The sequence below is a fragment of the Camelus bactrianus genome, chromosome 8 (assembly GCF_048773025.1).
Source record: "Camelus bactrianus isolate YW-2024 breed Bactrian camel chromosome 8, ASM4877302v1, whole genome shotgun sequence".
NCBI classification, from domain to species: Eukaryota; Metazoa; Chordata; class Mammalia; order Artiodactyla; family Camelidae; genus Camelus; species Camelus bactrianus.
The window spans coordinates 67,170,881-67,198,303 of NC_133546.1; the positions used below are offsets into that span (position 1 = coordinate 67,170,881).

Sequence of the window (27,423 nt, forward strand, 5' to 3'; positions counted from 1 at the left end):
GGTGCTCACCCACAGAGACACGGCTGTCTAGGGCTCGTTGCTGGTTGGGGTGCTGAAGCCAGAGCTCTAAAAGAGCGCCTGAAACAGAAATTTCCTCCTGCTAAACAGCTTATAGCAGGATCTTACTCTTTTAACAAAGCAGTACAAATAACCCCTCCTGAAAAGTGTCTGTTAACTCACCCGAGGACAGTGTTCCACTCGGATTAGCCACAGTGAATTCTAGTCTTTTAACACAGCTAAACAGGTCGAAGTGGTTTAGGCCACAATAGATTATGTGTAGAAACTGTTTTGCTACAAATATAATATGAATAAGATAATAAGTGTCACTTTGATTAAACTAATTTACATAGTTTTTTCTGGAATGAGTAATAAAGCATTTGTATCCCATATAATTTTATAATGTAGATAATAAATATGTCAACTCCCATTTTTGACTTCATAATTCATGTTTTTATTTTTATTTTTTTAGGCCAGTGAGAATTTCTCACTATCACATTTTCATCAAGCCTGACAGAGTTGGGATATCCTCAACCTACACTTACGAGGAGGACATAACAATATTTATGGAATATGAGGTATAGAATCTTAAATGAAAAATTATTTTTCTAGGTCTTATTTATTTACATTGAAAGTAGATGGGAATGGAAACTACATACTTTTGTAGAAATATGTTATAGGAAAGAAATATTGGGAAATTGGGTACCAAGATATATCAAAGGAAAAACCCTAGGACCCAGCTGTATGGTGGGGAAAGGAAAGCCTGTGCTGCGTTAACAGTTGGCTTACAGACAACACCTGCCGACGGGGTGTAGTGCAGCAGCAGTGACAGGCACTTGCGGTCACATTGCAAGCAGTCCTAAGGATCAGTATGCTCTCAGTGCAGAAACCTGCACTGTCCATCACGGCAGCCATTTAGCCATTCATGGCTTTCAAGTCCCTGAAATGTGGCTAGTGCAACCAAGAAACTGAATTTCAAGTTTTTACAAATTTTAATTTAAAAACTGACACTTGATCCAGTTACTAGGTTTTTCAAGTATGTCTAGAACAACCTGGGTGGGTGAATCTTTTTTCAACTACATTTGAGGAAACTTAAACACAGATCAAGTATTTCTGATGAAAATGTAATATCTGAATTGAGATGTAATATAATTATAATGTAATATAATATAGATGCTGTAATATAAAATATACACTAGATTTTGAAAAATTAGTATAAAAAGAATATAAAAATCCATTAATTATTTTTAAATACTGACTACATGCTGAAATGATAATATTTTGGATATACTGGATTAAATAAAACATTATTAAAATTAGTTTCAACTGTTTTTTACTTTTTAAAAAAATGTGTCTACTAGGAAATTTTAAATTACATATATGGCTTGCATTATATTTGTACCAGAGAGTGCTGGTATAATCAAAGGAGCCCTGGAGAAGACAGGCTTGTCCCTATATTGTCTTTTATGTCTGGCATCAAAATATTTTCTTAGTATATCTCATTATCCTTTTATCAAAAGTTACGTATTGCTCATTAATTTTTCTATTAAATGTTAAGAATCATGTTAATAACTGTGTATTTCTTCCTGTGGTAGAAATATAAAATTACTAACACATGCACTTATATGAACTGTCAGTATACAAGTATGTACATATAACACATTTATTTCCAAAGAGTATTTCCCATAGTAAGTTTGTGAGAATAGAAATTAAACGTTAAGTATTCTGTGGAACTATATTCAAGGGTTGACAGATTCAGAGGAGAAACACTTTTATATACTGTACAATATATATATTCTGAAAAAAGGAAACATTATAAAAAGTATAAAAATAGACAAAGATATGAATACAATGTATTTTGGTCAGAATTTCAGATATGTTTTTTTTTCTTCTCTTTCCCCTTTACTTCAAAAGTTACAAATACTCTGGAAGCAGCATGTATTGTTGCACTTTTGATTTTCTGTTGTACAGTTGGAGAGCTTGAGAGTCTGGGTGACTGGTGATCGTCTATTTGGCCTTCCCATTCTTTCGTTTCTTCTTCTTTGATTAATAAAGGTTTTCCTAGGGTCTGGCCAACAAGGTTACAGACTCCTTGAGCTTTGCGCCATGCATTCTCCACAGCAACAAGACAGGCTTGCCGTCTTAGGAATTAAATGCAAAGATTATTAATACGATATTCAAAGAACAGCGGCACTGAATAGTTCTGTTTAATTAATTGATAATTTAGTTAAAGATGTGCTTAACTTACCGAAGATTCTCAACAGAACCTGAAGTATGATAGAACTGGGGCTGGCTGATGACAACAGAACTATCTAGCTTTTCAACCAGAAAGTTACAAATATTTTGCATTTTTCCAAATTCAGTAAATGTAATACAGACCTGTAAATGAAATGACACTTGAAGTTATTTTCATGTCTGATGCATCATTTCAAATTTTGCTCTAAACGTGAATTAAAAAAAGTAGAGCCACATTACAATGAGGTCATTTTATAGTACGTAACAGGTAAGAAAAGCCTACTTGGTACTTACAACTATTTTGTCATTAAATTTATTTTTGCTTATGAATTTTATACTTTATCTAATATTGACTTGAATATTTTAAAATTAATTTTAAACCAGTCAGGGAGTTTTTACGAAAGTGAATGGAGGGTTTCCCCTTCAACTTTTTTATTTGGCTAAATTCTAACTGATAAATGTTTCACGACTCCTTAGTCATCTTTGCCATTAGGAAGCTTCCCGATTAGCAGTAATTACTTCATACTTCTCTGCTGTCACTGAGGTATGTTTCTTCTTCCAATAGTTATTTTCAGATCTCTTTGAGGAAGCTCATTTATTTCACTATGTCCTCTACCTTTAAATACACGAAAGCAGTTCTTATAAGACAGGAATACTTTAAACCTGTAATCTTAAAACTTTTTTTAGAAGAAAACTAAATCTTTTCTTCTAAGGTAACTTTACACAAGCTCAGTATGTAAAACAAAGGACAGGTACTGGAGAGCAGGCTGGAGTAGCAAAGAGAAAGAGGGGTGAGATGACCCCGAGTCACCTTGTACAACACAGAACAGTTGCCTTTTATCACGTTATCCAGTGAAGACTCATGTTGTTCTACCTGGTTTCAATATTTAGTAAATAACGTCTTTTATAATCAGTTTGTCAATTTCTATTTTTTAAAAAGCTGACTGGGATTTTGACTGTGATTGCACTGAATCTAAATACACATCAATTAAGGAAGAACTGATACCTTAATGATACCGAGTCTTTTAAATCAGGAACAAGGTGTGCTTCTCCTTCTATTTAGGTCTTTAATTTCTTAGCAGTGGTTTGAGTTTTCAGTGTACAAGTTTTTATATATTTTAAAAATCAGATTTGTCCCTAGGTATTTTGTATTTTTGATGTTTACTAGTTCTGATAGATTTCTGGAGGTTCCATTAAAATTTCTACAGCAATGATAAAAGACACTTTTACTTCTTACTTTCCAGTCTGGATGTATATTTATTTCTTTTTCTGCCTCACTGCACTGGCTAGCACTTCAAGTACAATGCTGAATAGAAGTCATGGAGTAGATACCTTTGTCTTGTTCCTGATTTTAGGCACAAAGCAATCAGTGCTTCATAGATAAGCATGATGTTATTCGTAGATTTTTTCATACATTCCCCTTTATCAGTTTGAGGGAGTTCCCTGCTATTCCTAGTTTGCTGAGAATTTTTATTAGGAATGAATGTTGGATTTTGTTTTATGTTTTTTCTTCATGTATTGAGATGATCATATGGTATCTTTTTTACTTTGTTAATATGATAAATTAGACTGACCAATTTTTGATTCTGGCCATTCTAGTACGTGTGCAGTGACATTTCATTTTTGTTTTAATTTGCATTTGCCCAATAACATATGATGTGGAACATCTTTTTCATATGCTTACTTGCCATCTACATATCTTCTTTAGTGAGGCATGTGTTAGGGCCTTTGGCTTATTCAAGTATTTTTTTCTTACTGTTGTGTTTTAAGAGTTCTTTATATACTTTGGACAACAGCCTTTTAAAGTAAGTGTGTTTTGCAAATATTTTCTCTCAGTTTGTGACTTTCTTATCCTTCTTCTGATATTGTCTTTCACAGAGGAGAAGTTTTTAATTGTAATGAAGTGCAGCTTACCAATTATTTCTTTCATAGATCATGCCTTTGGTGTTGTGTCTAAAGAGTCATTGTGATACTCAAGGTCTTCTATGTTTTCTTCTGTTATTTTCTAGGAGTTTTATAGTTTTGTGTCTTACTTTTAGGTCTACAATAAGGTCTGTGTTAATGTTTCTGAAGGGTGGGAGGGTGTAGATTTGTTTTTGTATGTGGATGTTCAGTTGTTCCAGCACCAACTAGTGAAAAGACGATTTTGCCCCATTATACTGCCTCTGCTCCTTTCTCAGAGATCGGGTGATTATACGGAGTCTTCCTTCGCACTCCATTCTGTTCCACTGATATGTCTGTCTAGTCTTCAAACACTATTACCTTATATTGTTTATTGTAGCTTTAGAGTAAGTCCTGAAGTCAGGTAGTGTCGTTTCTCCAACTTTGTTCTTCTCCTTCAGTATTGTGCTGGCTATTCTGGGACCCTTGCCTCTCCATATAAACTTGAATCATTTTTTTCAATATCCTCAAAATAACTTACTGGGATTTTGATTGCGACTGCATCAAATCTATAGATCTAGTTTGGAAGAAATGACATCTTGACCATATTGAATCTTTCTATCCATGAACATGGAATATTCTTTAGGGGGAGGGGATATAGAATGGTAGAGCTCATGTTTAGCATGCACAGGGTCCTGGGTTCAATCTCCAGGACCTCCATTAAAAATAGTAATAATAAAAGAAGTTCTTCAGAACGAAAGAAAATAATATAGATCAGAAACTTAAATCTATATAAAGAAAGGAAGAACATCAAAGAAGGAATAAGTGAAGGTAAAATATTTTTATTGTTCTCATTCTTAATTGATCTAATGGATAACAGTTTGTTCAAAGCAACAGCAACAATCTATTCAATTATGTCTGCTTATGTATATTTCTTACATATACACATGTATGCTAGTGTGTGAGTGAAATGAATGACAGTAATGACACAAGAGATGGGAGGGAGGAATTAGAATTATTTTGTTATTATAAGGTACTTACAAAACCCATGAAAAGGTACAGTGTTATTTAAAAGCAGACTTGAATTAGTAGTAAATATGTATTGCATAGTTTAGGGAAATCACTAAAAAAGCTTTAAAAAATACAACTGATAATGCTAAGAAAGGAGAAACACAGGAATCATGAAATACTCAATTAAAATCACAAAAGGCAGAAAAAAGAGTGGAAGACCAAACTAAGAAAAAAGAGTAAGGGCAACAAATATAACAGTAAAGAATGTGGTGGATATTAATCTAACTATATCAGTAATGCTTTGAATGTTTGATCAACAGTCTAAACATATCAATTAAATGACAGAGACTGTCAGAGTGGATCAAAAAACACTGCCCAACTACACGCTGTCTATGAAATAGCCACTTTAGATATAAAGACATATATAGGTTAAAAGTGAATCCACAGGAAAAAAAAATCACACTAACGCTAATCAGAAGAAACTAAGAGTCACTACTGTAATTTCAGACAGAGCAGACCTCACAGCAAGAAGTTATTGGGGGTAAAGAAGGGTATTATGTAATGATAATGGGGGCAATTCTCTAAGAGACATAACAATCCTTCACATGTATGCCCCTAACAACAGAGTGTCAAACTGCATGAAGCAGAAACTAATGGAACTGCTAGGAGAAACAGATGAATCCACTATCACAGTTGGAGTCTCCAAGCCCCCTATCAGAAATAGATCCAGCAGGCAAAAAATCACTAAGGACATAGCTAAACTCAACAATACCATCAACTGACTGGATATAATGGACATCTATAGGTTACTTCCTCCAAAAACAGAATTCTTTCAAGCTCTAATAGAACCGTCACCAAGATAGAACACATTCAGGGTTTGGGTCTTTTGAGCACGAGCCACCTGTCCCACTTGCTTGGCCCACTTCTCTGCTAAAAAAAAAATCTAGGCCAAAACATACATTAACTAAAGAACTTTTAACATTTGTTGCAAGGCAGTCCTAATGGCAACAAATTCCATCAATTTCTGTTCGTGTGAGAAAATCTTTATTTCTCCTTCAATTTTGAAGCATCATCTCATACTGTAGAGAATTCTAGGTTGGGTATTTTTTTCCTTTCAACATTTTAAATATTTTACTCCATTCTCTCCTTCCTTGCATGGTTTCTGAAGAAAATTCAGACATAGTTCTTATTTTTTTCCTCTACAAGTAAGGTGTTTTTTTCCTCTTGTTTCTTTCCCAATTTTTTCTTTATCATTGATTTTCCACAGTTTGAAAATAATATGCCCAGCTATTGAGTTCTTTTTTGGGCATTTATTGAGGAAATTCTCAGTCATTACTGTTTCAAATATTTCTTCTATTCCTCCCTCTTTTTTCCTTTTGGTACTCCCATTATGTGTATGTTACACTTTCTACAGTTGTTCCACAGTCCTTGGATATTCTCGGTTTTCTTTCTTTGTTTCTTTTTTCTTTTTTTTTTTCTTCCAGTTTTTGTTCTTTTTGCTTTTCAGTTTTTGACGGTTTTTTTTCTTCTTCTTCAGTTTTTGAGGTTTCTATTGTCACCCTCAAGCCTAGGGATTCTTTCCTCAGCAGCAACCAGTCTACCATAAAAAGCCCATCAGAATCATTCTTCATATCTGTTACAGTGATTCTGATTTCTACTATTTCTTTTTGGGTCTGAGGATTTCAATGTCTCTCCTTATGTTGCCCATGTGTTCTTGCATAGTGTCTACTTATCCATTAGAGCTCTAAGCATATTAATCATATTTGTTTTAAATTCTCAGTTTGACAATTCCAACATCCCTGAGGTTGTATCATTCATTTGTAATAAGAGTTAGGCTAATTTGTTACAGTCTGGATTCTATTCTGGATTTTCTTTCTTTTTTCTTTTCTTTTTTTTTTTTTTTTTTTGATGTCTTTTGGTTCATTCTGCTCCCTTGCCATATCCCTCAAGGACTTTGCATGTTTTGTTTTCCTCTTTGATATTGCCACAACCTATTCTTTTTTGACCTCTTAAGTCTCCCTGGCTTCTTTGTTCCTGTCTCTGAAGAAAAGTGAACAGGGCTTTCTCATTTTAATGGTCCTTCAGGAAGGCATTCAGGGAATAACCAAATAAGGACACAGGAATTTAAGACTAAAATTTTGTAACGTCCCTGGAATCATATGTTCAGACTCTAGTTATAATGAGTTTCTTTGCTGGGATGTTAAGTAGAAAACCTAACTGATTTCTAACTTTGCTCGATTCCTGAGAGTGAAGTTCACCAATTCTATACTCTCCTTCTAATCTCTACTTTCTGAAACTCTGACAAATTATTTCTATCCAAAGGACAGTCTATTGAGCATGTAAATCTGAGATCATTAAGAGCTAGTCATGATATCCTTAACTTGACTTCCTAGTTGGTAAGTTACCAAGAAATACTGTAGCCATATGGGGTTTATATTTTACATAAATAATTAGACAAGTCTTAGGATATACTGACATACAGTTTTACGGCAACATTGTTGGTTAAGGTCATAGCTGATTAATGCTACTGAATATTTCTGTTAATTACATAGGTGGATCCACTGATGATCAAATCAGAAGGTGACATAAAGCTGATAGGACTAAGAATAAACACTGTTTGATAAAATCAAGATCTAAAAAGATCCTAACAGGCTGGAAATATAGATCAAATCTTGTGGGTAAACTTTTACAGAGATAAATGTAAAATCCCACACTTCATTTTTAAACAGCAATAACAGAGTATAAGGTAGGAGAAATATGATTTAAAAGCCACATGTGAGAAAGACACTTTTTGTTTTAATCATTAATTATGACTGTAAACTCAACAGAAGGGAACAATGTGATGCAAGTGCCAAAAAGTTAGTTCAGACTTTTGTGTGTTATTAGAAATAAACATTCCAGAATAAGGAAGATAATCATCTTTCTTTAATATGGAACCACAGTTAGGACACTATAGTTGTAGATGCCTTAGGAGGAAACTGGTTAACTAAAGAGTTTGCTATATAAGAAATGACGAAAGAAACTGGAGATTCTTACACTTGGTGAAGAAAAAAGTAGCATCAATATGATACAACTTAAAGTATGTATTTCAAGGAAGAAATATTAGTATTGTTTTGTTCTTGGAGAGGTACACTATTATAATGGATGAGTACTCATGAGTCAATTCTGATTTAATGTTAGAAAAGTTTGTATAGATTAGATGTCTGAAAATGGAATTGGCTTTTTATGCTCATACCTATTGACATATAAAATATTTCACAACAAAAATGAAGAGTTAAAAAAAGATTAAACACCTGACACATGGAAACATGCAAGGAAAAGGAGGGGGAAAACTACATGAGTGGTTATACTTCTTTCTCCATTTAACAGACTTCTAATTGAATGCCTATATTATCCCAGGCTTTTAAAAATCCCTCCAAACACTGAGATTATAACGGAAAAAAACACGAGAAGTGAAAAGAACAGAGAAAAGAATGGCAAAGTCAAGGTTTTAATCCAGCTCCCTCTCCCCAAACATACCACTTACCCACCCTTAAAGAAGTCATTCAGGTAATTTCTAACTTTCAATATTCTTACCTTTAAAATAAGGAGAAGCAGCAGGGTAGGTGGGAGGTTAGAAAGAGAACCTCTAAAGTGCCTTGCAGGATGAAAATTTCAGATACTATGTGAAAAGCAATGTTTTACCATCTAATCTTATTCTATATATTTAACTATCCATGAGAATATTGGTATAAGTTAGACATTAGGATTTAATGTTCACTACAGCTATAGCCACAAAGCCACACGTTGTTCTTTATGCATAGGTTGACATACTTTGCACCTTGTGACCCTCCTGTCCTGGCCTCTACCGGTGCTGACTTAAGGGCAATGATGTTCTGGACTGCATTATGTAAGAGGTCTGGCTACCAAGGAGCCCTATATAAAACATAATTAGCTTCTTTCCTAAAATTTTGAATACAAGACAATAGAAAGGTAAGTACAGAAAAGGAAGAGGAGCAGAGTTCAGCCAAGTCCTCATGTAAGCCATGTCTTACAACAAGCACACATTGTGTAGCTGGTGGGTCAGTCCCTAGAACAACCCAGTCTGAAGAAATGTTCCAGTTTTCCATGAAGCCTGGCTGTGTGTTTGCTGGAACTGTTTCTTTTCCTCCTTACTTCCTGGTGCACCCCCACAGCAAACCCCACTGACACGTGACCTGAGCCCACCTGTGTTCACTACATCCTGAAGTTCCAACAGGTAGTAACTACTGGGAGTGCTAGACCAACTCCCAGCCTGTGACCTCCATAATATCAAATGTTTGGAAAGGTACTTTTTGGTCCCCCATGCTACAGAATGACATTTGCCAAATGGATCCCTAAAATCCTCGTGAGTATTTTTAAAAATGCCTTCAGATAGTTAAATTTTAATTGGAGAAATCACAAAACTATGTAAGTAAGTATTGGGACAACAGTGTGTTGTGGAAGAGGTAAGAAGCCAGGATTCTAATTTCCACTCTAAGTCTTGTAATACGATCTTTGACAAGTCTGAGCCTAAGCGATCTAAGCCTATGGTCACATCCTTAACGTTAGAAAAGTAATATATTGTCTGCCTGAAGGTAAGACTAGGTGATTCTCTGAGGTGATTCTACCTCTAAAGATTCGCTGATTAGACAAACAAGATTCCACTACTCTAACACCATTTCTGTTTGCTTCCTGTGGCAAAAAAGCAGCATGGACTAAGCACAGACCCCAAGATGCTTGGAATCAGAAACAGACAGCAGTCTTGTAACTAACCACAACTATGTGTAACATACTCTGATTTCATAAAATCCTGATCATAAAATCTTTAAGAATAATCAAAAAGCTTGGCAGTTGTAGGAACTGAATGCTGTCATTAATTGACTGTACAAAAGTATTTTATTCTTTTTAATTTATGCAAAGGTTGAGGAATTTTTATTTTTAAATAAGCCTTAACATAACACAATAAAATTGCATTGTGAAACAAAAGAATGTTGAAAAGTGTTTCAATTCTTCATGCTATCACTTTATTAGTTTGCTTTTTATTAGGAGAAGAAATCTCTCTCCTGTAGTGTTTCCTGCGTAGTGTTAACATTACTAAAATTTTATTCAAGTGGCAATTAGATGCTACTTCCCCCTTGCTATTTTTAATCCATTTCAAAACAATTTCTCTTAAATCTCATTAAATTTATTCTGAAAGCTCACCCAGCTATGTTAACACCAAAAAATGATTTTGAGAAAAATGATCTTTTTTCAATACCATGAGAAGCATTTCTCCTATACATTGAGTTTAAGAGTAAAAATAAATGCAAATTGTCCCCGCAAAGTCATGCTGTTTCCAATTATTTGTTAAGGTAAGTACATACCTCTGCTTCCATGTGATAAGCACTTTCTACTCTTTTAAAATCCTTTGTCACAGTTACATTTTCTGACTGAAACAGAAAGTACAAGAGTATGATTACTAAATGTTTGGCTACTAAAGACAATTACGCTAAAACATAAAGTAGAAACCTGAACTTGTTAAAATCAGAATGACAAAGTACAAAGAAAGAACTGGTTTGCCTGGTTTTAAAGCCTTAAACATAACATAAAATAAATTCAGAAATCTACAAATATTTGCTGAAAATTTCATCATAATTGTCACTCCATTTGTAGTAATTTTTGCCTTAGTATATACAAAAAGTATGAACTTAGGGTGGTATATATACGAGGAATTATTTGTACATAAAGGATTCTGAATGTTGTAGGAGTATTAGAGTTTTTAAAAATGTTTAATTTACAAATAATACAAATTTACTGAATATCTGTAGTATGCAACTTTGGGCAAGTTACTCAAGTTTTTTGAGGCTTAGTTTCCACATTTATAAAATTAAGTTATACTACATAAAATTACTTTGACGATTTAATGAGACATTGTAAATAAAGTGACGTGGAAGGCACTCAGCAACGTAGATGTTTATTATGATGTTTCCTGAAATACTGGACCCAAGCCAGTCTATTCTTAGAAAAGGAATATTAATGCTCTTTGAGTCTCTGGGTAAATAATACAGGGTACATAATTCTGACAAAAAAGTTAAATTTCTCATTTACTTTTCAAAACTGTTTTAAAATTTATTGAAATGAATTATTGACCTACTTTCATCCTTGGGGACAGGCAGAACTTCTATTTTATAAATTTTTATATCTTTTAAAATATATACTAAATAAAGATTATTATACCCACTAATGATTTAATTATAAGTTATTTTTTAGGGTATGTAGCTGCACCTGAATTTTAGGATATAAATTAATTTCAAGTCATTTCTATGATCTGGGAAACTCTAAAGAGCTTTAACCTGAAAATTTGAACTTAAGTTCCAATTATAGTTCTGATGTCTGTCACTAACATGAAAATATTAATGCATCTTTTTAATGGTAAAGGTAATACCTGTTCATTGTAGAAAATTTAGAATACAGATAAGTATAAAAGAGTAATGTATATACTGCTTGAATTTGAAAACATGAAACTTGAACTTTTCTGTCATTTAATATTCTTTTATGCATGTAAACACATCTTCTATTTCCTTGGATATCTCATTTCATATTTTCCCCCTCACTTCACTTGATAAATACATATAAAACTTCTGACTGAAAAATTATTAGAGAAATAATACTAGGAAGGGTAGCTGAAAAGAAAATATCTTTTATTGTTGCAGTTAACAGTGCTACTGTTTTTATAAAAATAACATAGGCTAATTAAGGAAAATCTAATACTAGAGAAAAGAGCAAGGAAAGTAATTATTGTCTCCAAACCTTTTTCAGTAAACATTTAATTAAATCATCTATCAATGCATATAAACATATCTAGATCTTTGTACAGACTTTTTCATAAATGTAATTGTATTATACACACTGTTCTGTAACCTTTTAGTAAACTTTTTTTAGAAAAATTTAAAATCTACAGCAGAGTCATCAAGACAGTACAGAGTTCTGTATACCCCAGTTTCAGGTATCTCTGATGTTGTCATCTTACATTACAATGGTACATCTGTCAAAACTAAAAAAACAACACTGGTACATACCATTAACTAAACTCCAAACTTCACTTGCATTTCATCAGTTTTTCTATTAATGTTCTTTTACTATTCCAGGATCCAATCCACGACACCACATTGCATTAATTCATGTCTCCATAGCTTCCTCTAATCTAAGAGAATTTCTTAGTCTTTTCATGTTTTTCATAACCTTGAAAGATTTGCTCAGGTATTTTGCAGGATATCTCTCAATTTGGGTTTGTCTGATGGTTCTTTCTCATGATCAGACCAGGCTTATAGGTTTTAGGAAAGAATACCACAGAGGTGAAGTGTCCCTCTCATCACAACATATCAGGGGGTACACGATATCCACGTGACATCACTCATAACGTTAACCTTGATCACTTGGTTAAGGTAATGCCTGCCAGTTTTCTTCACTGCAGTTACTGTTTTTCCCTTTCCACACTTTAACTATCGAAGGCAAGTCACTAAGTCCAGCCCATATTCACTCAATATATACTACATTATTTATTTTTTTGCATAAATTATTCTAGCTTTGGCTATTGAGGTTTCTTTCAGGTTGGCTCCTATATTCCCTTGACATACTACCATCTTTTTATTTTTTCAGTACTTCCTTACTTTGTGGTGCAAGATCCAACAGGCTCATGTGGTGGTCTCCCTGCCCAGCCCTACAGTCAGCCACTTTACTAAGAAGTTTAGCATCTTTTCTTTGAGACTGGTATTTGGAACCAAGACCTGGGTGTTGAGAATGTGCATCACTACTCAAGTGTCATTCCTTATAGGTCCTCTCAGTGGACGGAGTTTGATAATGTATGTACATGTTCAAACTCACATAGAAGTACATACATTATCAAACTCACATATACACAAATACCTACAACTGTTTCTCTATCCAGCTGTATATGTACTAAGCTAAACATGAGTTCATATTGGTGTTTCCAACTCTAATTAAGAACCACAGAGTTCATTCTAACCTTCCTCTCTTACCTATAATTTTCCTCTCCAACAGTGAGAAATCTGGCTCCGATAACCCACCAACCACTTATATTTCAAGCCTAGAATACATATAAAGCAGTTTCAGAACTGTTAACCAGTAACCTGTTGGAAAACAAATTTACCAACAAGAGTATAGTGTTTATGAATCGTTCATCTTTATCCTTAGTTTCTAGTAAAACACAATTTTCCAGACTTACTTAGGATATGCCTCTCACCTCCCACCCCCACGTTCAGTGCAGTTACATCATTATTTATAATAAAGTGAGGTTCATTTGTCACAATCTGGATTCTGTCCTGGAATTGAACCTTTTTTTCTATTTGCATACATTAATGTTCACTCTTTGTGATTTATAGTTCTATGGGTTTTGACAGATGTATTCACCACTCTAGTACCACACAGAATAGTTCTTTTGCTTGAAACGTTCCTCTGTGCATCTCCTTGATATGACTACTTGATATGACACTTTCCCATCCAACAAACCCTGTTAACCACTGATTCATCAGTTTTCCCTTTCCAGAATGTCACATGAATGGATCATAAAATAGAAACCTTTTTGGATCTGGCTTATTTCACTTATAATATGTATCTAAGATTCATCCACATTGTTCTGTGAATCAATAACTTGCACCTTTTTGTTGTTGAGTAATATTCCAATGCATGGATGTACTAGTCATCCAGTCCCCTGCTGAAGACATCTTGATTGTTTCCAAGTTCTAAAGTTTTAGTTTTAGCGATGAATAAAACCGCCATAAACGTTTGTGTGCAAATTTATACGTGAACATAAGTTCTCAAATAATGTTGAGGATCTGTTCATGTGTTTACTTGCCATCTGCATATATTCTTTAGTGAAGTATATGTTCAGATATTTTGTGCATTTTAACTGAGCTACTTGTTTTCTTATCATTGAATTGAGTTCTTTATATATTCTTGATGCAAGTCCTTTATCAGATACGTAATTTACAAATATTTTCACCCAGTCTATGGACTGTCTTTTTAAAAAAGACTTCATTTTTTCAGAGAAGTTTTAGGCTCACAGCAAATTTAAGTGGAAAGCACAGAGATTTGTCATTTGCTTCCTGTGCCCACACATGCACACCATTATCAACATCCCCCACAAGAGTGGCGCAATGGTTACAGCTAATGAACCTATGACACATCATGATCAACCAAAGTCCATGGTTTACATTAGGGCTCATTCTTGGTGCTGTATATTCTGAGGGTTTGGACAAATATATAATGATATGTACCCACCATTACTGTAGCACACAGAGCATTTTCAGCACCCTAAAAATCCCCTGTGCTTTATCTCTTTATTTCTCCTTCTGCCCCAACCCCTGATCTTTTTAATGTCTCTATAGTTGGCCTTTTCCAGAATGTCATATAGTTGAAACAGTTCAGTATGTAGCCTTTTCAGATTGGCTTCTTTCACTCAGTAACTTCCATTTAAATTTTTCCATTTTTTATCATGGCAGGATAGCTCATTTCATTTTGACATTGAATAACATTCCGTTGTCTGGATGTATAACAGTGTCTTTATCCATTCATCTTCTGAAGGACATCTTGGTTGCTTCCAAGTTTTGGCAACTAGATTGTCTTTTCATTTTCTTAATGATTACTTTCACAAAGTAAAAGTTTTTTAAGTTTGATCAAGTCCAATTTATTTTTTTGTTTTCCATGGATTGTGCTTTTGGTAATGTGTCTAAAAAGTCATTTTCAAACCCAAGGTCACACAGATTTTCACCTTTACTCTCTTCTTTCTTTATGTTTTACATTTAGGTCTACGATCCATTTTGAACACATTTTTGTATGAGGTGTGACGTACACGCTGAGGTTTACATTTTGCACATGGACATTCAACTGTTATGGCACCAACTGTTGAAAAGGTTTTCCTGTCTCTACTGAATTGCATGTGTATCCCTAGTGCTGTTCTCTCTGAAGAAGAAAAAATTCTCAGAAGTAGTAAAATACTTCTTTAGTTTATCCTAGTGATTCTTAGAGCAAATTAGTGTAGTTTGAAAGCAATATATGCAAGACAGTTACCTTGCTTATAAATGTAGTTACATAGTTGGTAAACACTGAAATTCCAAATAATATTATAGGGATTGGGGAAATAAAAACTGCCTGTTGGCAATCAGACTGAGAAGTTTTAAGCAAAATATAAATGCTTTTCAACAGGACACAGACAGAAACAAAGTTTCTAACAAAAACTAACTGAACTGCAACAACAAAAGTGATTAACATTCTTTCTCTACTTGATTGCTGCCTATATGTAAGCCAACTCTAGCCCAATTTTAATCCTCTGGGTTTCCTATGAAAAAAATGAATACAATAGCCAATCACCAAACTGCCCCTACTTCACTGTTCCTTCCTTAGAACCACTCACAGCACAAGTCCAAAACTGTAAGAGGTCCCTCCTTATTCCTCCTTTCTGAAACACTCCTAAGGTTTTTTGAGATGCATTCTTTGCCACATCATGCTAAATAAACCTCAATTTGTTTCACTGTAGATACATTCCTGGTTGTGTTTAGCTAGTGGCATCCTACATAAAGTATGGGATTTTTATTTACCTATAAAGCAGTGGTTCTCGACCAGAGGGTGCTTTTCCCCCTCACAGAACATTTACTAACGTCTGGAGATAGATTTGATTGTTACAGTGGGGTAGGGAGAGTACACTGCTATGATGTAGTGATTGGACAGGGTGAACAAATGTCCCGGTTTACCAGGAAATGACGGAGGTTCCTAAAACATGGGGGTTTCAGTTGTAAAGTTGGGACAGTCCCAGGTAAACTGGGACAAGTTGGTCACCTTATGAGCAGGGCTGAGGAATGCAGCTAAATATTCCACAATGCACAGGACAGTCCCTCACAACAAGGAATTATTTAGTCCAGGATGTCAGTAATAGTGCTGAGACTGGGAAATCCTGCCATACTGGGTATGCACTGAAAAACATTAAAATATACCAGCCTAGTCTATTAAGTTTTCCCAAGTAAGCTACTGAAAAGCTACTTTATATTTAAATATAAAGGACAGTTTTAAAAGACAGAATGGTCAGTACAAGAATAACTATATTAAATCTATGAAAGGAGCAAAGTAACATTTTAAAATAGCCATAAAAACCATGTTATTGTAGAAAGAGCCTTACAGAGAGAGGCTAAACAAAAGAAAACCATAAAAGGTTACAGAAAAAAAGGTTTGAATAAATGGACTAGAACAAACAGTGTAAAATCAGCAATTCTCCCGAAATTAATGTATGAACAACGCAAAATATGAACAGATCTTTAACTTGTAGAATAAAATGTAGACTTTTCCACTGTCTGGATTTTCTGATTGTATCCTCATGATGTCACTGAACATGCCCCTTGCAAACAGGAAACCTTTTCAGTAGAAGAGCAATGAGGGGAGAACTTGCCCTACAAGTGTTTTACAAAGATATAATAATTTAATGTTGTACTGATACAGGTACAAAACAAGGTGATCAAAAGAACTAGAATTCTGAATAAAGAATGTCTGAATATTGCAAATATAATACCGGTAACATTTCAAAACAACAGGCACAACAAATACTATGAAGTCCTCACGTCATACTTTCTGCCCCTACTCTCTGCGCAGTAACTCTGTGGTTCAGGGTAAGCCCTGACAGGTCTAAACCATTCAGGATTATCACATCTAACTTGCCACAGGGTTAGGTTAAAAAAAAAAAAAAGCAATCCAAATCTAATCTAATTAGTATGTGACATTTCCCTGGCCACAAAGACAAGTTTTGGTTGTCCATTTAGAGTGAACACAGGAGTTTTTATTTTTATGTGGTTGCAGGAAATGAGACCTATGAAGGGTCCCTAAAAATTCCAGGAAATATTAGTCAATGGCTATACAGCCTCAGACTTGGGAAGGACCCAATATGCATTACACCAAAGGCAGAAAACATACAGAAAAGATGAATGAATTTGGCTAAAAAAAATCTTTAAAATTTTGAACATTTAATACTGTAAACAAAGTTACATGGCAAATATGAAATTGGGAAAATTTCTGCAGTATATGAGAGAGGTAGAGTTATTGATAATCTTAATTTTTATAAAGTTCCCATAAATTAATAAAGAAAAGACAAAGAAAAATGGGCAAAGTATTGTGAACTGGCAGTTTACATGAAAAAAGTTTAACCTCAAATGTAAAAAAGAAAAAAAGCATAAGAAATAACAGTAACTTTTTTTGATTATTGAATTGGCAAAGTTAAAAATTCACTGTGCCAAGGATGTATTTCTAGTGAAGATGTAAATGCATCTTCCTAATTTTTCATGAGCCTTAAAAATATCCATAAGCCATGAATTAATATCAAAAGAACATAATTAAGAACATGTAAAAATACCTAACAACAAGAATATTAATTTTGTCACCATTTTTAATAATGGAAAACTGAAGCCAACTCATATATGTTCAATCTGTTCCTACTACTCCCCATCTTAATTTGGATGTACTCAGGAACAGGCTCTGAGACAAGGATTTGAATACAAGCACTTAATTTTTAAGTTGATTCCAAGAAACACCAAAGCAGAGTAGGAAGAGAAACAGAGAGCAAAAGAAAGCCATTAAAGGGTATGTTGTCAAGCAGTCCCCACTGTGGGCAACTGCAACTCATTCCGCAGAGAAACTCTGGGTGCTGGGGTAAAACACATGCCTCAGAGTTATCCTGCCCAAGGTGAGGAATCTGGGGTCTCTGTCCAGGCACTCCCTTCAGCTGTTAGTTGAAGGCTGCTGGAGCAGGGGGAGGGGATGTTAATTTTCTGGCACCACTGGCTGGCCGACCTGTAGGTGGAGTGAATTCCTGCAGCTGGGGAAAGTTGTCAAAGAATTCACAAGTGTTGGAGGATGAAAGCTGGGCCTGCACGCACACAAACGTGAAGTGCCAAGGGATACAAAAATGGGGTTTTGACAGCATCTGCTACATTCTCCACCTGAAACTCGATTACCTGCTGCCAACACAATAAAGCAGCAACGTGTTATGGTGGTTAAAGAGCATGGGCTTTGAGGTCAAAGTTCTTGACTGGACTCTAAACTCTGTCACTTCCTACTTGTATGACCTTGGGCAAGCTACCTGCCAGTAATCACTGCGGTCCTGAGAGTTCTCATCTGTAAAACAGCAACTGAAATACCACACTCATATAGTGGGAGGGGGTATCAAATGAGATAACATTTGTAAAAGGTCTAGCAATAGTAAGCAGTTTTTAATTATCCATAATACCCAGCCCCTCAGTATGGCACACAAGGCCTTCCTCCATGCTCTGCCTACAGCTTTCTTCTTCAGTTCTGTCTCTTCATCCCTGTCCATTTTCTCCAGGCACGCATGTGTCCTAGTCCTACTGAACTGCATCAAGTGCTCTGAACACACATACGTGCTGCGTTCTGTGTGGAACTGGAATGCTTTCCCTTCAGTCACTGTTTAAGATTTGACACAAATGTCACTTCCATTATGAAATCTTTCTGGAATTCCTCATGTAAAATGAGCATAATTTCCTTTCTTAATCTGCTGTATTGTAACACGTACATACTTTGATCACAACACTACACATTAATCTATTCCTATAATGAGACTCCTTCAGCACAGTGCCAAAGTTTTACTCATTCTCTATTTCTGATGCCTAGCAACATGCCTGAGGCATTCATTACACAGCTATCAAAAAATCAATTATGAACAGGCAAATATTGGAGTTTACAGCCTATGAGGGGAACACAGAAACCAGAAAACAAAATAATTACACATTATGTTCAAGCTATTTAAAAAAGAACAGTGATAGGGAATGTTTAATAAATGTTTGATGGTTGAATAAGTAAATACTACTTAGAACTTTAAAATATTTTTCCATAGAAACAACATTAAAAATGAGAGTTATGCCTTCCCACGTAAAATTATATATGACTGTAAAACTATATATGATCAGTAAGAGAGCTGAACTAATAGTTTATTCATTTAGTTCTTCGTTCATTTTTTTCTTTCATTCATTTCAAAACCATTTTCTAAGTACACATTATGTGATGTGTATGAAACATAACCCATGAATGCAAAGCAAACAAGAGATAAAATGGTCTCTGCTCCAGAGAGGTTTAGAATATGGAGGAGAGACAAGTAAAGTGATAAACACAGAGTGGTATGTTTTATTAAAGGTGGGGAAAGGAGTGTGGGATGGCAGGGAGTGGTGTTATGTTAGGAAAGGAATGCCAAGGAGGTGAGCTTGGGCTGGTTTTCAAAGGCAAAAAAATGGGAGTCAGTCAATGAGGGGAGAGAGATGCCAGGAGATGACAGAGTTAGGCTCCATCTATTAAGCAAAGGACTCTGGGATATGAGGGGCCCTTTAAGCAGGGGAGTGATGTTTATAAACCCATATTCCAAAATTTAAAATGAATAAAGACTTTGTGAAGACCCATTATAATTCATCCTTTAAAGTAATATAAATGGTTTTTTGCATTATCTACTGAACAAATTATTTACCTGATTGCTTTCCTCCATCAGCAGAGATAACTGGGAGATTACTGACCTTTGTATGTCTTGCCTTGAACACTAAGTCTTAATGTAATTACTGTAAGTTGACCATAGTAATTTATTTTGTTTTACATACTAGAAGTTACAGCTATGTGAGCTTAGTATACATTCTATGGAATTAAGGATTAGTTATGTTTTTCAAGCAGGCCTGCAGCAATGACAGCCATTTTTGTGAGAAAACATTTTTCTATATGTTAAACTGACTTTATTTACATTATTTATAATTAGCATTTGAATTCTTCAAAACTATAAAATCATTTCGAGACATCTAGTCCAAATGATTTTTAAAATAACTCTATGTTTATAAATGCAGTACAAATATTTTTCCTCCTTAAGATAAAGACTTGTTTTGGGGGGTGTGACATTTCTAATAATAGACTGGAAGCTCTTTTATGAACTCAGTGTTAGGGTACATAAATCACGTAACTCTAGCTGTTAAGAGTTCTGTCCTGTAAAATGAGGGGACCGAGATGGTTGACCCATTCTGTACTTTCTAATTTTCGTTCATTTTAATTATCTGCAGCCTAGGATAGTTGGAAGCAACATAGATTTTGGTTTCAGAAATACAGGAGTTCATATATGGCCCTGGCTGAAATTCAGAGTATTATTTAACCTCTTTAAATCTGGAAAACAGGGCCATTAAAATCTGTCTAACACAACTCTTGTGTGGATTAAATAAGGCTGGTTTATTATTTTTTCCTTCTTAGAAACAGGCTTAAGGTAAGATTTCTTTAGTGATCTGTGTTATGGACATCTTTGGTAAGTAGACGTATCTCCCATATGTGGCATCTACAATATACTGCATTAATTTTTTTGTAAATTAAAACTAAAAAATTTGGAGAAACTTTTTGAGTCTATAAAAAGAAAATGGGTGCAATTTCCCCCACACGTTACTGTTTGTGAAAAATACTGAAAAACCACTTCATGCAAAGCTTAACATGGTTAGGAGGAAGCAGGCCGTGATTTTCACTTGCCAATTTCGCGGTGCAACATAAAAACAAATCATTAGTGTCTAGCACACCACTTAGGCAAGCATTTACAAACCTAACGGTTCAAGTTTAACAGTTCGTCAGTTCATGGTTAAAAACCAAATTACTGCAGCAAATATCGCCGAAAAACTCCCACTCAGTCTGCATTCCTTTATTGTATAAATCACGGCGGCAAATAATTACTTTCCTCTAGAAGGACGGGCCAGAGAGTCACTCTGCCAGGTCCTTGAGCCGAGCCCTGTTACGCCGATGGGACAAAGGTGTCCCAGACGTTCAATACCCTGCACGCTCCCAACCCCCGCCCAAGGGGCGCGTCCCGGTCAGCACCCCGGTCTCCGGGTTTCTGCAGTCGGGCTCCAAACACCTCCCCGGCGGAGCTCTCACCTGCACGCCTTGCTGCTGGAGGGTCTGCGTGATGTAGTCCAGGCGGCGGCAAACGCTCTTCTTGGCCTCGGCCGCCGCCTCCTTGGTGCTGCTCACCCGCACCGCCACCTGCGCCCGGTCGGGGCTGGCAGACACCTCGGCTGTGCCGCTTACGTGCACCTCTCGGCTCGAAGTTTGGGCCTGCGCTGAGGAGAGAGGGCGGCGGAGGGCGGATAGCGTCTCTCCGCCCGAGACTAGATTGTTCTCTCGGCCCCGGTCAGTCCAGGGAACCAGTTCGACAAACACCCGCGACGGAGGGGCTTGTTGTAACGACATAGTGATGGAGGCTGGGTTTCCATAGCAACTCAGAGCCGACGGTGGCCGAAGGGGCCCAAGCAAGGCAGGGCTTTCTCCCGCGCGGCGCAAAGAATGCTGGGACGGGCTTGCCGGCCCGCGAGCTTCTTGAGGACACGAGCGAGACTTTGTGGAGGATTTTGCTGCATCTCCTTTACAAGTTGTTGGCTGAGCGCGTTGTTCTGGTTTCTAACTTGTTTCTTTACGGCCTTCAAAAATCGTAGCGAGTTTTCTCTCTGGCCTCCCTCTTGGTGAACCCCACCTTTCCATGCCCTCCGTGTTTGCACCTTGCCCACCTCGGAAGTTTCTAGAGGCCCGCCGGACTCTTTCGTGTTTTCCAGACGCCGGTCTGCGATTGTCTTTATTTTTGTCTGACTTTACCGGTACATTGGGCACAGCTTTTTGGACCCCACAGCGCCATAGATAACGAGAAATTTCTATTGGAATGAACTCTTACCAGTTTTACCTTGGGAGTTTGTGATTCCTGGAATCTCAGTTTCATAGTCTCTACAGCCGTATTGATATGTTTCACATGTGCAATGTGGTTATAAAGTGCTTGCCGTATGGAGAGCGGAAAATAATGGATAGCAAATAGTAGTAATAGCTAAAGCTTTGGCGTCATTTCCAACCCTCTCGAATTTTCTGTACAATTGCTGGAATGGTTCTGGCCTTGACTATGGACAGGAGAAACTCAAGCGGCATCAAAGCACATTCTACGTGGTCATTGCAGGCCCTGTACAACTTAGGTCTTGTCTGTGCCCTTCTTCAACCCAGTGATCCCCCCATTAAGTAGATTTTTTTCTTACCACTGGAATAATGAAATAATGATCCATAAAGTTAGCCCTACTGTCTGTCCGTGAAGGAAAAAATCTTTTTGGATAACTAATTAAAAAAAAAAAAAAAGGACAACTGTTCTCTTGAAAGGAGTCTGAAAAAGCCAACTGCAACCTTCAGGTAGTTTAACAGTTTTCTTTTCTTTTTAATTAGTGAGATCATTCAACTAAAACAGATGGTAACCCCTTCCTCTTTCATTTGGCTCATTATTGGGTAGTTTTGTATATGTTTATCTTGATGTTTATTGTTGACTAAAAATAATTGTTAATTGTTCTTTAATTTATTATTTTAATTTAAAAGCTTTTAAAGCTTTCCCACTATAATTTTTTTTTTTTAAAAATTTGAGTCACCCGAAATAATGTTACTTAAATTTGGTGGAAAATTCTTTTTCCCTAAATGATAAATGTGGAACAGTTTTAGTCTCCAAAATGCACTATTGAGTGAATGCATGTTATAAGTAAAACAAAACAAAACAGTAAGAGCTTTAAGTGCATATGAGTACTTAGGATTTGATAAAAATAGATTTCAAATAAATGGAAAAATGAGGAAGTGGTACAAGGATAATTCGTTGGCTGTGTGAAAAAAAGCATTGCTCTGGGTCTTATATCATGCACTAAAAATAAAATTCAAATGAGACAAAAAAAAAGAATAGGAAGGAAACATGGGTGAATATAAATATAATTCTGGGAATGGGAAGGACTTTAAGCACAGTGTTAAATGCAGCAATCATAAGGAAAGGTCTGAACTAAAACAACTTAAGTATATAAAGCAAAAAAAAGTGTGTGTGTGTGGGAGCAAATAAATTGTGAAAATATTTGCATGACAAGCTAATAGGTTTAATGTTCTGAGAAATCTTACCAGAAAAAAAAAAAAAAGAAAAATGGATAATGAACACAGAGGCAAATCATTGGTCAGCCAGGGCTGCTATAACAAAAGACTACAGATTGGGTGGTTGAACAGAAACTTGTTTTCTCAGCTCTGGAGACTGTAAATCCAAGATCACTGTGTTGCCAGGTTTAGTATCTCTTGAGGTCTCTTTCCTTGATTTGCAGACAGCCTTCTCACATGGCCTTTCCTATGTGTGCAAGCATCCCTGGTGTTTCTTCCTCTTATAAGAATATCAGTTCTATTGAATAAGAGCTCTGCCCTAATGACCTAATTTAACCTTAGTCTTCTGTTTATAGGCCCTATCTCTAAATAGTCATATTGGGGGTTAGCACTTTAACATATGAATTTGGATCATTCAGCCCATAACACAAGCCAATAAAACAGAACTATTAATAGTCTATTAATAGTCTATAACTATTAATAGTCTAAAATGAGAAAAAATTTTTATCCTTACTTAATAGTTAAAAATACAAATTTGACCATAATGAAATATCCTTTTTATGAATTATCATTTTTGGAAAATGTAAAGGCAATAGGAAGGCGATGGAATAGATGAAAGTAATTTTGGAAGAAAAATGGAATAGTTAGTTCATGGTAACAGAACTGTATAGTAGATAAAAGAGAAGTGATAAACCAAAGCTGACTGAAGTTTCCAGTCTGTGTAACTGGGAAAATGAAAGAGAATGATAGAGTATATCTATTTTTTCCCAGCTCACAATGACCTAATTCTCCCTCGGAGTCAGCGCTGAGCCTTTAGCAACCATTTTTGAATAGCATGACTTTTTTTTTTACACTTTTATTTATTTATTTTTTAAACATTTTTTATTGAATTATAGTCATTTTACAGTGTTGTGTCAAATTTCAGTGTAGAGCACAAATACATGAACATATATTCATTGTCACTTTTTTTTTTTCACTGTGAGCTACCACAAGATCTTGTATATATTTCCCTGTGCTGTACCATATAATCTTGTTTATCTATTCTACATTTGCCTGTCAGTATCTACAAATTTTGAACTCCCAGTCTATCCCCCCCCCCCCATCCCGCTGGCAACCACAATTGACTCTATACTTTATGCAATTTGATTGGACCCAGAGTAGGCATCTGATTCAAGCTGGGCCAGTTAGAGATGTTTTTGTTTTTGTTTTTGTTTTTTATTCATAGGAATCTATACACCAGATTTTAAAAATTCAGTCTCTCAGGTGTTAGACCATGACATACATTCATATATATATATATATATATATATGAATATGTACATTTTATTGTGTATATAAATACATATATATAAACTGGAGAGACACAGATTTGCCATTTTTCACATACCATTTCTAGTAGAGAAGCAAAATATCTCAATGTGTCAGTGTATAGAGAAAAGGAAAGAAAATGAGAGAATGAGAGAGAGAAAGGAAATCATACATTCTGAGAGGAACAGAGATGAGATTGAGTCCAAATGCAATTCCAATCTAAGTTTATAGATTTCCTTAGGCCTGGTTTCAGGATCATACAATATAATCAGGAGTTCTATAAGATATTCCTGTATCCTTATCATAACATCTCGCCCACCTTTTTCTAATGTGTTAGTAGGTTGACTGATAATAGAGGAGAATTCAAAGCTGACTTGCATGGCTTTCAGCCTTAAGGAATTTATAGAGCTCCACACAAAGTGGATCATCAGGTGCACAGGTCAAAGTTTCACACTTTGAGAAAATTTTACTTTTCACTGTCATTCAATTGAATGATTTTGTCATGCAGCTGCTTTGCATTACCAACTGAAATCTGTTTATTGAACCAGTCTACCCATGCACCTAACCATAAAACCTCAGGCTTTTTCCTTCTCCTTTAGCTCTTCGTATAACTACTTCCATATAACCATTGGTGTAAGCTGAGAATGGTGGTCTAGTGCAGCTTTGGTGGGTGGCGTGGAAGTATAGGATAACCTCCTCATTCAGCTTGCTTATGCCCTCTGGGTCTGCTCATTCTTCCTTTTGTTAATGTGGCGTATCATGTTGATTGATTTGCAGGTATAGAACCATCCTTGCATCCCTGAAATAAATCCAAGCTGATTATAGTGTATGATCCTTTTTATATATTGCTGAATTCAGTTTGCTAATATTTTGTTAAGGATTTTTGCATCTTTATTCATAAGAGAAACTGGCCTGTAATTTTCTTTGTCGTGTCTTTATTTGGTCTTGAAAGAGTGTGTTTCTAGAAATTTATAATTTATCCAATTTTTCTAAGTGGTTCTTTTTTTTTTGGCATATAACTGTTCATAGTACTCATGGTTCTTCGTATCTCTGTGATATCAATTGTTATTTCTTCCTTTTTATTTCTTATTTTATTTGGGTTTTCTCTTTTTTCTTGATGAGCTTGGCTAAAGATTTGTCAATTTTGTTTATCTTTTTGAAAAACCATCTCTGGTTTCATTAATTTTTTTCAGTTGGTTGGTTTGTTCTCTATTCTGTTGATTTTCTCTCGGATCTTATTATTTCCTTCCTTCTGTTGACTTTGGACTTTGCTCTTTTTCTCATTCCCTTAGATAGTAAGTTAGGTTGTTTATTTGAGATTTTTCTTATTTCTTGAGGTAGGCCTGTATCACTATAAAATTATCTCTTAGAACTGCTTTTGCTGCATTTGATAGATTTTGGAAAATTGTGTTTCTATTTTCATTTGTCTAGAGGTATTTTCTGATTTCCTCTTTGGATTCTTCATTGACCAATTGGTTTTTTAGTACCTTGTTGCTTAGACTCCTTGTGTTTGTGTTTTTTCCCATTTTCCTTCCTGTAAATGATTTCTAGTTTCATACCATTGTGGTTAGAAAAATATGCTTGATATACTTTCTATCTTCTTAAATTTGTTGAGAATTGTTTTGTGGCCTGGCTTGTGGTCTATGCTGAAGAACATTCCATGTGTACTAGAAAAGAATGTGTACTCTGCTGTTTCTGGATGGAATGTCCAGTAGATACTTATTAACTCCAATTTGTCTAATATGTCATTTAAGACTGTTTTCTTATTAATTTTCTGTTTGGATGATCTATCCATTGATGTAAGTGGGGTGTTAAAGTCTACTACTATAATTGTGTTACTGTCAATTTCTCCCTTTATGTCTAGTAATATTTGCTTTATATATCCAGGTGCTTCTATATTAGGTACACACATATTAACAAGTGGTATAATCTCTTCTTTTATTGATCTCTTTATCGTTATGTATTGCCTTTGTCTTTTTTATAGACTTTGTTTTAAAGTCTTTTTTGTCTGAAATGAGTATTGCTACCCCTACTTTCTTGTCATTTCCACTTGCATGAAATACCATTTTCTGTTCTCTTACTTTCAGTCTATGTGTGCCATTAGCTCTGAAGTGACTCCTTTTAAAACATTTTTTATTGATCTATAATCATTTTACAATGTTGTGTCAAGTTCCAGTGTTCAGCACAATTTTTCAGTCATACATGGACATATACACACTCATTGTCACATTTTTTTCTCTGTCAGTTACCATAAGATTTTGTGTATATTTCCCTGTGCTATACAGTATAATCTTGTTTATCTATTCTACAATTTTGAAATCTAAGTGACTAAATCCAGTCTAAGTGACTCTCTTAAAAGCAGTGTGTAAATGGGTCATTTTAAAAAAATCCAATTAGCCACCCTATGTCTTTTGATTGGAACATTTGGTCCATTGATATCTGAAGTTATTGTTGATAGATATATGTACATGTTGCCATTTTGTTAACTTGTTTTCTGATTGTTTTTGTAGTTCTCTGTTCTTTTCTTCTTTTAGGTTCTTGTGGTTTGATGATTTTCTTTAGTGATATTCTTGTGCTCCTTTCTGTCTTTTTTTGTGTGTCTATTGTAGGTTTTTGATTTATTATGTTTACCATGGGGTTCATATATGTTGACTTATAAATATATCTGCTTGTTTTAAATTGGTAGTCATTTAAGTTCAAACACATTCTAAAAGATCTACCATTTTTACTCTCCTTCCCTACATCTTTGAGCCTTTCTCAAAGAGAGCACAAGGTTCCAGTTGACAAATCAGATAACTGGATACACAGGATGATTATGGGAAGGTGTACAGCACACTGCTTGAGACATAGTAAAAATTTAAGTAAGCACTCAACTTCCAATGGTCTTGTATAGTCCTGCAACACTTTTGGAGCTGAGACAGCCTTGACTTTGAGGATTATCTCTGAATAAGGTAGTAGGGAAGCTCTGATGGAATAAAACTCTTACATGGTATCTAACAGAGCATAGGGGAAAACTGCTTACCTGAAACTGCCATTCACCCAGATAAGGGACAGTACGTGGTA

The 27,423-nt window shown here is 35.4% G+C and overlaps 1 protein-coding gene and 1 long non-coding RNA gene across 3 annotated transcripts in view; one reads left to right on the plus strand and one right to left on the minus strand.

Annotated features, from left to right (window-relative positions):
* Positions 1 to 1,646: 1,646 nt before the first annotated feature.
* Positions 1,647 to 21,440, minus strand: IRAK1BP1 (interleukin 1 receptor associated kinase 1 binding protein 1). The gene is made up of 4 exons (XM_010972834.3): positions 21,058 to 21,440; positions 10,488 to 10,553; positions 2,246 to 2,376; positions 1,647 to 2,138 (listed from the first exon to the last, which is right to left on the minus strand). Exons 1-4 carry the CDS (start codon positions 21,370 to 21,372, stop codon positions 1,868 to 1,870), a joined length of 783 nt encoding a protein of 260 aa, XP_010971136.1. The 5' UTR covers positions 21,373 to 21,440; the 3' UTR covers positions 1,647 to 1,867.
* A 12-nt stretch (positions 21,441 to 21,452) lies between these two features.
* LOC123613622 (uncharacterized) overlaps positions 21,453 to 27,423 on the plus strand; it is a 520,235-nt gene continuing 514,264 nt past the window's right edge. Inside the window, exon 1 of one of the 2 annotated variants that reach the window (XR_012508752.1) lies at positions 21,453 to 22,344. This is a non-coding gene — a long non-coding RNA (uncharacterized LOC123613622). The remainder of the gene's footprint in view (positions 22,345 to 27,423) is intronic. The other variant, XR_006720994.2, reaches the window with a different exon arrangement.

Bases quoted from the DNA above. Each gene is read 5' to 3' on its own strand.
- IRAK1BP1 (XM_010972834.3), bottom strand. From the start codon at position 21,372: ATGTCGTTACAACAAGCCCCTCCGTCGCGGGTGTTTGTCGAACTGGTT. The intron at 2,377-10,487 runs GTATGTACTTAC...TTTCATTTACAG, and splicing joins CTTATCACATGGAAGCAGAG to GTCTGTATTACATTTACTGA. The intron at 2,139-2,245 runs GTAAGTTAAGCA...TTAATTCCTAAG, and splicing joins GGTTCTGTTGAGAATCTTCG to ACGGCAAGCCTGTCTTGTTG.